Raw genomic sequence first — 15,010 nt, 5'->3', positions numbered from 1 at the left:
AGATGTGAAGTAACTAACCTAGCTTACTACACTACTATGCTAAGACTAAGACTAACTTCGATTGGAGTAGGAGGGGATATATATGTAGGCAAGGAGGGAATGGTTATCTATGTGCTGACTTAGTAATATCGTGGGTCTTAACTGCCGGTATGGACGTGGGCCTACAAACTTTTGAACAATTTGGATTCGGAAACGTCTTCTCCTGAATTTTCGGAGTGGATAATCTTATCTTCAGAAACCATATCGCCTCTAAACTATTAAAATCGTCAAGCAGTATTATATTTTATACATTTATTAATTTTCTAAATTTTGTTTATTCTTTCATTTCAGTTTATTCATTTGATTTTATCTTAAACGACACTTTTATAATAATTTCTGTTCTTTATTTTATTACTGAATGTTTTTATTTTACGTTTAAGTTCTCCCTTGTTGGTCTAACCAAATGAATCTTTATTTTTATAGCCAGTTTTTTTTTTGTTCTTAAAGCTTTTCTTCATACAGACCGAATTTGAGGTGGCTTTAACACCGTTTATTTAAATCGGGCGAGATGTAGCGTTGAGCATTTTTCTCATTTTGGGGAATAAATGTCTTTATATTCATACTGTTTTACCTGTTTTGTTTCTACTTTTATCTACCTTCCATTAAATATTTGATTATGCTTTTTCCACTTATTTATGTTAGTCCCTCTTTTAGGGAAGGGGCTTCAATTTTCAATATCAAATTGAATTGAAAGTAACACAACGAAATTCCACTATTCTTGAGAAATTCGTGCTGATGAGAATAGCAAGTAAAACTCGTCACCAAGGCCTCTTTCAAAAGCTTAACCAGTCAATACAATCAGCTGCAGCAGCTCTCCAGTTAGGATTCTCAATAGAGCGCGTGCGTCCGATGCCACTGAGTCCTCCTATCTTACATTTGGCCTGCCAATCGTTCTTTGTCCATCTATCTTTCCGGACAGCATCTTCCGGGGTATCACCGAATCATCTCTACGTGCGATGTACGGCTCTTCGAAGTTTGATAAACTTGACCAAGTCTATATGCCTGTAGTTCGTCATTTCTCCAAATTCCACCCTCTATAACAGGACCAAAAATAGTTCTCAACATTGATCTTTCTAAAGTCAGAAGTCTATTTTCATCTTGTTTCTTAAAGCCGCATGCTTCTGATCTATAAGTTAAAACAGAACGGACCAAGGTTTTTGTAGAGTGATCTTGGTCCTGTTAGAGAGGAACCTGCTTCTAAAATGCGTTCCAAGGCCAAAGTAGTACCTTCTTGCCGTTGCTATCCTCCTGCTAACTTCTCGAGAGATGTCGTTTTCGGAGTTCACCTCAGACCCGAGGTAGACAAAGCTGCTTACTTTTTCGAAATTATATTATTTTTTATTTCTTTCAAAGGGGATCTCAATAATATACTTTCTTTTTTTCTACTTTATACTATACCTAAATTGTGACACTAGAGCAATTTATCGGTAATAACAGTATTTTCAGCGATTTGAAAATATTAATTGATAATGACGAATAAGCCTACAAGAAAAACATCTGATGCTTTTAGATAATTCACCCATAAAAGCTAAAACGTTTACAGAGGAGATTGCAATGCAAACTGTGAACGAGAATGTAGAGGAGTTGTTATTGCCATAAAACACGTATTATCAGCCAGTAGAAATAGATTCCCCAATTCAAATAATAGCAGTTACAGGCCATTTAATCACTATCTTTGCAGTTTGCAATATTTATCTTCCACTAGATAACACCACAGAGATAGAACACCTCCTTCACAACCATAGGGAGTTCACAAAACCAGTTTTTCGTCCAGACGATTTCAGTTTCAGAGGCCACAATCCTAAAAAGTAAGGGCTATCTCAAAATGCCTCTTGTTCCCTGGTTTGACAGTTATTGTAAGAAAATTGTACAACTCCAGAGTTATAGTTTCATGAAATTTATAAAAAAAAAAAAAAAATTGAATATACGTTATACATAATATCAAACTATAACAACGAAATTCTAAACCAAACCTAGTGAGCTAACATATGATACAACAATATTATATTATATTAAAGAGTATTAGAATAAATATAACTATTAAATATTGTTCGATAAACAGAATGTATGAATGGAGGGTTCCCATTAGGTAGGCACTATTACCGCCCTATGTGGTCATAAGCAAACTTTTCTCGTCTAGCGCCCTCTGTGGAAGGAAGAAGAAACATGTGGAGGGAGACATCTTCTTGTTCTACAAGCAGTCTTTCTTTCTTCACTCTTATTCAGTGAAAAAAAAATGAGTGAGGAGAGATACTCTGAAGTGCCTCCTAGCAGGAGAGGAGAGGAAAATTGAGACATGGAGTAAGTCTACACCTATACATATAATTCACACCATAATCATCAGCATCATTGAAACCAATTAGTCAAAATTAATTAACACACCTAATCATAAGTGTTCCACTTCGGCTACCTCTACACCACCTGTAACTCAGGCAATAGATTTTTATTTTCAGTTAATTATGTTTCATTTATCAATACAATTAATTATTTACAGTCGATTATAAATTCAACCAGATAATCAAAAGTGAAGGAACGCCTGACCTTGACTTGAAATCACACTTCATACACTTATAAATAAACCCACTTCCTGTGGCGTGCCTCAAGTCAGAAGGCCATTGAACATGAATGGTCATCTAGATTAGAAATTAACTACAGGTGGGGTAAAGAAATTGACTCGCTACTGAAGAATTCTGGTAAAACATGGCTGTAGATTGATGGGAGGGGAGGTGTGAATATATATTGTTAGTCAAGAGGATAGGAGGTAGTAGCTAATGATGGGTGTCACTCTGGCATTGCTCTCTGCGTTCCTAGCACTTCTCGTCCTCTTCCTGGTCAAACCATGGAGGCGATCCAAACTGCCTGGACCTCCAGGAGTTCCATTCTTAGGGCAGGCATTAACAATGTGGCTAAGAACTCCAAAAGGTATTTGGTCATCGTATAACTTTCGTCTGTTGTCAACTGATATAAGAGTGATTTAAATAACCATTAAACGTTTTAGAGGCCTTCGAGAACATAGTTTAATGGCTAATAAAAATAAAAATAGTGATATTGTAAATAAAAAAAAAATAATAGCTTAAAATAATGGAGACAACTTTTATTTTACTCTTTTCTATATATGGAATATATAATAACTGCAGTGATCGTTCTAAATTTTCGAATTAGATTTTATACTACTCGCAAAAGACGGAAATATACTACTCACCTTTTGAGATCCACTGAGTTCAACTTGCCAAGTTTCACAAAATGGTGTGTCTGTGGGATCATCCAAGCTCAAAAACGAAAAGTCGTTAAAATCGAATAACAGAGAGTGCAACTTTATAAAATTGGTTTTTCACATTTTTTCGATTTTCTCAAAAATGACTCGAAATGATTAAACTCGATATATCAATTAGCTTTCCTTTAATATCAGTTACTTCTTATCCTTGTTGAAATATTTTGACAGGGCTTAAGTAAGGTTTTTTTTTTCAGAAAATGATCATCTGAAGTAATTATAATTTTGTTTATTTGAAAAAAAAAAGAATAAACAGTTCTATTTGAGATCAATAATAAACAATGCACAAATATAAATTATGAAAGGATTTAATAATTAACTTAAAAATTATTTTGTTTTCAGTTTGATGAACACATTTCCAATTATTAGAGTAGGAATTATTTTGTAGCCTTAGAAGCCAAATATTTTAGAAAATATAATATTCAATGTAGAAAGTCGCTGAAGTTAATGGAGAAAGACGATGAACGCTTTAATGAAAGATTGGTTTTAACTCGATTTTTACTGAGTTGTCTCATCCGAAAATTTCAGTTCCACCAGCCGGTTAACTGTTGTCTAGTCGACATAATCATTAAATGACTACTTTTTAAATTTTCCTTAATCCATGCACAAACTTTTCAGTCGAGAGGATCATCTCCATAAAATCATTCTTGGTATTTTCAATATTGATTCTATAAGAATTTAGTATCGGATAAATGTTTAAGAATACAATTTGAAATTTAGTAAACTATTATATATTTTTATAATATTTTAACAATAAATAGTTTTCATTTACTATTTTGATACCTCTATTGACCAACACGCGGACTATCTTCCTACAATCTACCTAATCTGGCCTACTATATTCTTCCTATACAATTATAATATTTTAAATTTTTCTGGCATGCTTTTGCAGAAAAAAACTTGCAACGAGAAATGTTATTAAAAGTATTTTTCTGAAAAATAATGAATTTGAAGTAAGTCAATCTTTCATCTAAAAAACTCCTTTCGACGATAAGTAAGGGAAACTATTGTTGAACAAGATAAAAAATATGTTCTGAGCCAGGATTTATTTTTACTCAAAGTAGGAGATGGGTGTACCCAGGTAAGTACAGGGAGGGAGTGTGGAGTTGCGAAGTTGCAAATGTTCTTAAACCCCAAAGTTACAATTTTATTTTTGATAGAAACCACAGTTCTTTCATAGAGTTAATGAGTGCAGGTAATCACGATTTAGATCAAATCGATATATGACGTTATATTTATCAATGGTATAGGGGACGCTTGGTCAACTCCAGGAAAAAATCTATTTTCAAAATACAAAAAAAAAGAGCTGCTAAAATCGGCTCATAAAATTTCACTATCAAAGACTCTAATTATTTGAAGATAGGAAGAACATTACCAAACCGAAAGAACATAGAACATTATTAAAGGAAACACTAAATCATGAAATCCTGCAATCTTTAATTGGGGATGATTTAGATTTATGTTTCTATTTTATTTATGCAGTTCTATTTGTCAATTAAGTTTTGTTATTGCTTAGCCACCTTTCTTATGCTTTAATGTACGTCATTTTTATTTTCGTTTACTGCTTTTTGTTTAAATGTATATAGTTATTTTATATTTCAACATTCTTATGTTACATTATACGTCGTTTTTCTTTGTTTTTACATGTATATTGTTATTTTACACTTCAACATTCTAATGTTATGTTGTACGCCTATTTTGTTTAGTGTTTTTTTCTCTATTTTTAAATCTATATTCTTATTTTATACTTCGACCTTACTATGTTATATTGGCCTTATTTTTTGTTTAAATGTGTATTAATTGTGCTATCTTAATAATCTGTGCAGCTAATCTGCTGTTTAGGTTTACCATCTTGTTCATTCTTTGTTTCAGATATCGTACCCTTAATATCTGAATGGTGCGAAAAATATGGTGGACTATTTGAAGTAGAAGTATTTGGTATGAAATATGTAGTCGTTGCAGAACCAGAAGTAGTAGAGGTAAGGATATATTTAGATACTAGCATTAGTAATATCAGCGCGGGGTACAGTGGTAAGGCAATATGCTACTAACTCCAAGGATCTGGGTCGAATTCGGCTATGGCAGATAATTATTTTCTGTTATACTGCTGCCATGAGCTAACCCTGTGGATTCCTGGAGCACTCCTGGGGTCCAATCAGCCTCATAGAGGATATCTTTATTTGGGGATAAAAAAGACAACACCTCCTTGTACATCCCTAATTCTGAAAAACCGTTCTTCCTTACAAGAAGAATATACCCAAATCGGGTCGCAGCGGTTCACATTATTGTTAGTGATATAATATAATTTAATAACACATAGTATAATTACTTCAGTTCCGAGTTAGTATCTAGCATAAGAAGTTCTGGGTTATTCCATGGGTTTTATTTCAACTCTCCACGTCAGCCATCATCTCAGATCTAAATGAATTAGGCACATCAGAACATCTCAAATTTTATTGTTCTATCTCTGAATTTTAGAACCTCACAAATATTTGGTAAAACAGTGGTTTTTATATCCTCGAAGCTCTTGAAGAAACTTGCGTTTTCAACATACAAAAAAATTATTATTCACCTGACCAAATTGTTCAATACATTGAGGTTACATCTAATAAACTATACTGATTTCAGAAAAAAGGGGAGATAATCAGTGTATGATAAGTCAAAAATTTACAATATCTATTCTGTACCAAATGCGAAATGTTAATCAAATGTTTGCTATCATAAAAAATAAAATAAATAAAAATTATGTTTTTGCATAATGTAGGAATAGAAAAAGAAATTATAACCAGTGCCCTTAGACTAAGGGGCACACTAAAAAAAAATATAAAACATTGTTTATGACGAATTAGTAAAAGTCTTATAAAGCTAAAAGTAGTGTTATTATGCGATAAAATTAATATTTTCAACGTAACGGTTATTTTTTTTGAGAAAAAATACTGGACTGACCGTACCCCTCTGCTGCTATGCTAGGAAGTGGATGTCATAAATTCGCTCGCCCAGGAGTAGCCAAAATTAGATTCCTGGTGTGATAAAAACAATTAATAGTCGTCTATAGTTATATTATTATGGCTATATTATTATAATTTTGCAGTCGAAATAAAATATAAAATGTAAATTGACTGTCAACTTTGTTTTCTTTCAGCCTCTATTAACCAGCACTGTAAACATTACAAAAGGTTATTACGAGTATTCATTCATCAAGCCCGCTTTTATGGATGGACTATTACTTTCAAGTGGAGTTAGTCAGTTCTTTTAAGAGCACCTTATTTGAAAGAATTCCTTTTAAATCGATCTTTAAAAAATGGAAACAGGAGGAGTATTAAGACCAATCCCAATAGAACAGTATTGTCCTTAAAAAGACCAAGCAGCTTCTTGCCCCCTTACTTAATTGTAAACAGTCTAATTAAGAGGTTTCTATCGCATGACCCCAATGGAGAACCGTTGCTCCATGCTGAGGCGTGCCATTATTGTACGAATTTAAAAACGGGAAAAGAAATGTACTAGACAGTCGAAAAAAATGTATTGCTCTGCCAACCATAGTTAGGAAGAATAAAAAGAAAATGGAAAATTTCTAATTATATATACGGAAGATACAAGTTCTTTAAACTGAAATTTTTTTTAAAAATTATGCGTTATTTACCTTTACTAAAGAAGGAAATATACATTTTTTTATAATAATTTATTTATTGTTATTTAGAACTGTATAACATATATACAACAAGTAAATTTGCTGTAGGTGAGATAGTGACATGAAACAAACATGTGGAGAATCTACCCCAATGGGTAGATTCTCCACATGTTTCTATCAATATAGAACTTCAATAACATTTCTAGAAGAGAAGATTCCGAGGCCATCTTCTTTTCAGACGCCTAGGAGGATTATTAGGTAATGAAGGAGAAGCCAGGTTAGAAACAAGTGGATTTGGGTGGTTGAAAGTTTTCCATGGAAGGAATGGTATCTGTTTTGGCCAAATCGGCAACTTATGGGACATTGAGATCATGATGGATGACTTGATTTGTGACAAAGTAAGGAGCGTTAAGGATTTTACGAAGGATTTTGGACTGTAAGAATTGGATTCGGGAGGAATTTGATGGTTTAGTGGAGCCTCAAAACTCAACTCCGTATGTCCAGATAGGCCTTATAATAGTCATGTAGATCAGTCTTTTGTAATGGATTGGCAATTTAGACCGTTTTTCTAGTAAATGTTGTAATAGTCAAGATCGACGAGCAGTTTCCTGTCTTGTATGAGGATTCCATGTCAGTCGTTTGTCGAAATGTAGTCCTAAGTAACGAATCTGTTCGACAGGAATAAGTGGGGTATTATTAAAGGATACTGTTGGACAAGAGGTCATTGGTTTACGACGAACGGTAAATGTGATTCATTGGAATTAATTTTAATCTTCTAATTTTGGCACCATTCTTCAAGGGTGATGTGAAATATAAATATAAAAGGGGATATTGAAGTATTTTAGGGGGATGCCTTTTTTAACTTATTTAATTTTAGAGAAACTTAAAACATTGGAGCTCCACGACCATGAAATATCCAAAAAAATTAAAAAGTTTGATAACACATTATTTAGAAGTAGATTAAACTTCTTAAAACAATATCTCTAATGTAGCTCTTTACGTTTAATAGATATCGATACAGAAGTTTTAAGAAAAGCTAAGCTTATAGTACGTTCAAGTAGCTTTAATTAGAGTGCTAAAAGACATTTTTGTATCTAATGGTTCTTAAGAATTTTAAAGAATTTCATTAACTATATGTTTTTCCCCAAAAATTGAGATAATAACATTTTGTGAATCATTTTGACAATTTCATTGAAACTACTATTCCTACGAAAATATTAATCATAAACTATTTACAAAGATTTTTGTGATAAATTATAATAGATAAGGTTGACTGTGATAAAAAGTTTCGATTTTTAATTTAATGACCTGGGCAGAATAGCCTAAATAAAGTTGTTTTTTTAAATGATGTGGTTTTAAAATTGTATTAAGATTGTGCTTTAAGATGGCCGAAACGTCGGAATAATAAAGAAATAAAAATTGTTTTGAGACTAAACTTGGATAAAATTTACTGATTTAAATAATAATAACCAGTCTCAAGAAAGTGAAAAGATTAAATATAATATATCATATTTATTATTAACAGGATTAATGAATGCTGTAATTAATACTTTTTACTTTACATTTACTTTGAAAGTTGAAAATCTTTCCAATGAAGGCATAAAAACTAAAAAGCATCGGTATGAATTTGGAGAGCAAAAGTTCAGCCATCCGAAGAAGGTAATAACATCAGCATTACAGATAGCCAGAAAAAAAAAAAAACCTAAAAAATTTCTTTATTTTTACACATCTTAACTCATTTACTACAATTGGCAATATTTGTTTCAGTTTTGTACATTCAATTAGTACATAAGCTTTAAATCCTTACAGACCAATGGAAGATAAAAATAATGTAAAAATCTGGTGGATTATCATTTTGTGTAATTTAATAATTTAATTAATGATAAGTTTTATTATTTTAATTGAAATATTGTACATTAACAGGTGATAAATGGCGTTCACGCAGGAAATTACTAACGCCTTGTTTTCACTTCAAGATTTTGGAGTCATCTTTAGAAAGTATATGCCGAAATGCAGATGAGTATGCCTCGACTTTACTGGCCTCTGGAGGAAAACCGTTTGAACTTACAGAAATCCTTTATTTACATACTCTTAAATCAATTTGCGGTAAGAGAATTCTAACCAAACCACTATAAATATTTTTGATAAGAGTAATCCGTAGACTTAGAAAAAGAAATCAATCATCAAGAATTGTGTATATATAAGCTAACACTTGAAACCATGCTGATATTTTCAGAATCAGCGATGGGTGTCCAATTGAGTTCTAGAGACGAGGAGCAGAACGAATACATAAAATCTACTAAAATGTAAGTTTTAAGGGTTAGATATATTTTTAGTTCTGTAAAAACGAAGAATATTTAATTTATCACTCTTCTTAGCAACCAATGGATAAAAAAACATAATACATTTTTAATTTTATTTAGATTGAGATCAACTGATTTAAAAAGGTGCCACTAACAAGTGGCAACAGTTTTTTTAAATGAAATTCAAACTTTTATTGAACTATAAGACAATTCCGCTCATAAGTTAAAAACCGTGGTGTCACTATAGAATAAACTCTCTCCTGGAAAAACACGTCTCCGATATTTCCCGTCGTACCTTCTCCACCCTAAAAATTATCTTCGTCGCCTACTTCCTTTTGAAACCCGTTGGCTCCTGGTTACTTCCTTAATATTCCCCTACTTTCCTTACTACACTAATCAACGGCAATATATCGTTACTAACCGTTGATGATAATAGAGAGTACCTGTTTGTTTTTTCTTTTCCAAGCTGCATCTTCTTTCGGCGGATCTTTTTCTATAATTTCTTCGTACGCTTCAATCTTCATCGATCAGATCTCATAATTTTCTGCAGCAAGCTTTTCAATGCTGAATTATCCGTTATGTTTTGATTTCGGCGGTTAGTCCTAAATAAAATCACAAAGGTTACGTACATGTTAATTTATGTAAATTACTCTCGTCACTTACCATTTTACGCACTAAACAATGCTCTGCTACCTGTTTATTGTGGAATTTAGGGAAGGGGTTTTATAAACAAAGACAAAATGTTCGACTGCACCAAACAAAGGTTTCCTGTCAGTGAATCAGTGTCGCCATCTATTGTTTTATTTACAAATCAAATAATAAAACATATTTTCTACAATACAGACCAGAAAAATACAGATATGATAATTCTAATGAAGAAACTCAGGAAAACGACAACAGAGAAAATCTCATTTGAGAATATTGTTAAGGTGAAAAATCAAGACAAAATCTGGAAGAAAAACATTTTAGAAAATCAGAATGAAGAAAAAGAACAAGTTCAAGAAAAGGAGAAAAGAAAACCAAAATTGCTCAAATACTTTGAAGATTACGAATTACATGAAGCGTACGCTATGCTCTCAGCTGAAGGTACTCCTACAACATTAAGGGAAGCAAAATAATTTCCAGATTGGACAGAAGCTATAGAAAAAGTTAAAAGCTCACGAAGAATGCAATCACTTGGGATTCAAGGAAGCAATCTTGTGTGGCTATCTCTACAATGGCTGCCGGTGCTGCTCCTGCAGAACTCACCAGTATTCGTAGTATTGTGTGTGAGTTTAGTGCCGATTGATAAGTGCCGGAGGTGTTAATTTATATACTGATAATAAATTGATTGCTATGATAAATTTAAATAAAAATCCTAAACGAGCTAGGTGTATATAAGTCCGTTTTCATTTTATAAAACAATTAGTTAGTGAAAAGGTAATAAATATAAGAGTATGAATACTAAAAAAAACATTATGTAAAGAAAATTTTGTTAAATTCAGGAATATAGTGTCAATTGCCAAAAATAATTAACGTTTGCTACAGAATCTTTACTTATGTAAATTTTTGAATTGTGTAAAGCTTCAATGGAGAGGGTGTGTTAGGATTAATTATTTGAATATTTTTATTTAGTCAATTCTGTAACTCGAAAAACTGATCTAGATAAAAGAGTTGGCGGGAGTAGTAGTCTATCTCTTGTTCCCATCAATGTTGCTCCGTATATTGTGGTCACGTTTTCCTTATTAAACTGCGTTATCTTTATTAGGTGCGGTTTACTTTAACAAGAAACCTAACCTATTATTCACAGGATCCACCTCACTGTCAGTTTGGAATAAACAGTAAGGAAGTACTTCCTCAATGTTGAGCCTTTATTGCTGGCTATCCACCGTCTATTCCACTCCTTGTGAGTCCTCCCACAGTAATCTCATCAATCTCCTGTTTCCTCACCTACTTCTTACCGCTATTTCTCCGGAAGTGCATCCAGGTCCCGCCTATTAGCATAATTATTGATAGAGATCTTTCTTAAAATAAAATCAACAAATAGAAGATCAAATCTCACCTGCCAGCGCCAGTACAACCTTTTGAGACACGCTTTTGTACGCCTTTGTGAACCTTAATAGAGCCAATATTTGGGTTGAAGCCAGCTTCTTCTTTTACGTTTTCGAGAATTGACCCATGAGATGCATTTCTCCAGATCTAGTTTTTAATCTGTTTGCGAAACCAAAAATTCTTGGATTAACCGAAACTGACATGTAGAACTGAAGAAAAAGAACTGCTACTTATAGACAGTCAAAGAAAACATAAAAAAGTACATTGATTTAGCTACCGAGTTAGTTTATTTTAAAATTCTTGGTTTGGATTATCTTTTAAACAAATTCTACCTTTAAATTTAAAATACCATGCCCTGAATATTTTCTTTTGTTTTAGTATAGCCTATGGTGTAGTGAAAAGATATCTTCGGGTTTGGCAATACCCTGAATTCATTTTTCGCCTTTGTGATGCTGGCAAACGTTTTTTTAAATGTATTGATATTATCCACAATTTTGATAAGAAGGTATGAACAATTTTTATTTTATAGTATTTAGATGATTTGAAAGGTGTAGGTTAGATAGGATTAGAATCTATTTTATCCAAATCTGAACTATCAATGAAATCTGTTTGAGTTTAATGAAAGCTTTCTACACAACGATTCATTCATTCGATAGAATGTACTGAATCTTTGGTGTAATAAGGATACTGATCAGCAGCACTGATAGATCGGCAAGATGAATTAACATATTTTATTAAATAAACACAAAGTATAATAAGTGGCTCACAGGTTTGTCCCTAGGTTTGGTGTTGCAATAAGTGAAGGGATAAGTGTTATTTAAAGGAAAGAATGGATGAGAATTGCCAAATGGAGATGGGGAGAAAGTTCCAGAAGGAGGTTGCACGTATGACAAAGGATTTGCTGAAGAAGGCGGCTCTATAGGAGGGCATATATAAATCAGTCGGTTGGGATCTGGTTTTTAAGGAATGGATGAATGAACGAAGAGTGAGGAGATCAAGGATATAGGTAGGTTTTTATTTTAAGAACTTGGAATAGTAAAACACAAAAGTGATTGGATAGAGCCACTTCAACTCGGTATATCAGCGGGAGACTTGAGAGCACCTTGGAAACCCAAAGTTAAATCTTACAAAGCAATTCATGGCTCTCTTCAGTCTCAACTATATTCCTGCAGATAGCCCTCCATAGACCAAGGAATCGTAGTCGAAGGTGAGGAAGATGAGAGAGGATACTAGGAGCTAACGAGTGTTCTGAGAAATGGAATTACGAAATCTTTGGAACTGTTTAAGTACATTTATGGATTTTCGTTGGATTGGGAAAACATTTAAGAAATAAAAATTACTGGGATCAAATGGGATTTCAGGGATAGGAAAAGAGGAAATGTCACATAAGGTTGTTGAAGGAGGAGGCGCAGCAAAAGAACTTCACTCTTTCTTCATCATCCGGAGTGACGAGGTAATATAGACAGGATTTAGAGCCCCCAACGGAGAGGTCCTTAAGGATTTTCCAGTTGGATTTAGGATCAGGTGTTTGGGTAAGGTTTCAGAGGGACTTAAAGGTGGAATAGGTCTCTGAAATATGGAAGAGAGGAATGTATGAAAAGAAGGCGAATTCAAATGTATCATCAAAACGGACTCGAGGTGGGTGGTAAATGACAATATAGAGGAAGGAGAAGGAGTTTGAAGTAAGTTGCATGAAGATGTATTCCAAACGGGGTGTGTCAAAGAAAGGAGACTTCAGTAGGATTTTAGCCATCAGACTATTATGAACATATAGAGCAACACCATCACCAGTACGGTCCAATTGTTCATGACGAAGGAGTTTATATTGGGGGGGGGATAGAGGAAGTCGGGATATTGGGTTTAAGCCACGTTTCTGAGACGGCAATGGTGTGGTAAAAATTTTGGAGGAAATAATCCAGGAATTCGTCATAATGTGCGGGAAGGGATAGGAAGTTAAAATGTCAGAAAGTTACGATATTGGTCATGTAGGACTAAAGGATAGAATGTGACACAGTGAGGAATGGATGAAATTTATTATTAGAGTAAAAAAAGGACAATTGGGAGTGTGATGAAAAGGATATTTGTGTTAATATCAAGAAGGTGGTAAATGACAATATAGAGGAAGGAGAAGGAGTTTGAAGTAAGTTGCATGAAGATGTATTCCAAAGGGAGGGGTGTCAAAGAAAAGAGACTTCAGTAGGATTTTAGCCATCAGACTATTATGAACATAAAGAGCAACACCATCACCAGTACGGTCCAATTGTTCATGACGAAGGAGTTTATATTGGGGGGGGGATAGAGGAAGTCGGGATATTGGGTTTAAGCCACGTTTCTGAGACGGCAATGGTGTGGTAAAAATTTTGGAGGAAATAATCCAGGAATTCGTCATAATGTGCGGGAAGGGATAGGAAGTTAAAATGTCAGAAAGTTACGATATTGGTCATGTAGGACTAAAGGATAGAATGTGACACAGTGAGAAATGGATGAAATTTATTATTAGAGTAAAAAAAGGACAATTGGGAGTGTGATGAAAAGGATATTTGTGTTAATATCAAGAAGAGGGTACATTTACTGTTTTCCAATTTGAATACCATGGAATAAGCAATAAACTACTAATGGAGATTCATCTCAAAATAATTGCAGAAATGAAAATATTGAAATTCAATGAAGAATAAATAATTAAGAGAAAGATAAATTGCTTATAGAATAACATATGCTTATATAGAAGTTAAAAATAAAATAGAAATCTCTTAATAAAGTGAAAAATAAAGTTGCTCCTTGCAAGAAGAAATAAATAAATAGAACAAAATGTATAAAATATGACTAAATTAAGAATATATGGGAGATGGAAAAAATGATATGGGTCTCTATATAATAAGAAAAATAAAATACATAACATCTTGCAGAAAGACGATAAAATGAATAAATAGATATGCTCCATGTAAAATAAGCAAAATATTTGAAATATAAAAAAAACAATAATACAATTCTCTATATAAAATGAAAAAAAGGAAACAACAACTCTTACGGAAGAAAAATGAAATATCTAAATACAGTCATTGGATGGCTTCGATCTCTTTAGATTTGTTTATTACAATTGCTGGCTGTCCATCTTTGCGTCGGCAATGAACCTGCTCCCTAGCGGACCAGACCTACTTGCCTTTACCGATGGCCTTCTTCTGCCTCACCAGCCAGTAAAGATGTCAGATGGTAGGGGTCATCTCTTCGCTGACATATATCTCCTCTAGATCTTTTTCTTTCAATCACATCAATATCCTAACTATTTAACTTAATTCCCAGGGCCACCCCGACGAATAATACTTTTCCCTCTGGTGTTTCACTATTTTGGGGGGCAGTTCCTCTTATCTCAAGGGAGTGTAAAAGCTGGACCGGTTCTACGTGATTAAAAGCCTGATTTCCACATTTTTAATATTGTATTTAAATTTTTTTTTCCAACAACAATTTCTCGAAAAGCTCCTCCTGTTTCCGAGCCCTTTCTTCAATGAACTTTAGCCTCTCGGCGTTTTCAAAGGATTTATCAGTCTGCTTATCAACTGAGATTATTAAGTTCTTATACATAAGAGATATGTATGTGATAATAAGAAACTATACAATTAGTATAAAGTTTATCCGGTTTCCCTTTATTTACAGTTTTTTATATTAATGGTGAACGATTTAAAAGACTATTATTATTATATGGACAACAGACCAAGGAGGTCTAATGTATTTCCTATATAA

At 33.3% G+C, this 15,010-nt stretch overlaps 1 protein-coding gene across 3 annotated transcripts in view; it reads left to right on the top strand.

Annotated features, from left to right (window-relative positions):
• Positions 1-2,105: 2,105 nt before the first annotated feature.
• LOC106683623 (cytochrome P450 4C1) overlaps positions 2,106-15,010 on the top strand; it is a 38,649-nt gene continuing 25,744 nt past the window's right edge. Inside the window, exons 1-6 of one of the 3 annotated variants that reach the window (XM_067048693.1) lie at positions 2,106-2,340; positions 5,183-5,289; positions 6,453-6,547; positions 8,863-9,044; positions 9,175-9,244; positions 11,651-11,777. In XM_067048693.1, the coding sequence (XP_066904794.1) occupies positions 5,251-5,289; positions 6,453-6,547; positions 8,863-9,044; positions 9,175-9,244; positions 11,651-11,777 (513 nt within the window). In that variant the 5' untranslated portion in view covers positions 2,106-2,340; positions 5,183-5,250. Of the gene's footprint in view, positions 2,341-2,792; positions 2,962-5,182; positions 5,290-6,452; positions 6,548-8,862; positions 9,045-9,174; positions 9,245-11,650; positions 11,778-15,010 lie in introns of those variants that run through there. The other 2 variants (XM_067048694.1, XM_067048692.1) reach the window with 2 other exon arrangements.

This window comes from Halyomorpha halys, unplaced genomic scaffold, assembly GCF_000696795.3.
Source record: "Halyomorpha halys isolate HHAL.00 unplaced genomic scaffold, Hhal_1.1 Scaffold499.1, whole genome shotgun sequence".
NCBI lineage: Eukaryota > Metazoa > Arthropoda > Insecta > Hemiptera > Pentatomidae > Halyomorpha > Halyomorpha halys.
Note: the sequence above shows the minus strand (reverse complement) of the source record. Positions and strands in the feature narration are given on the sequence as shown.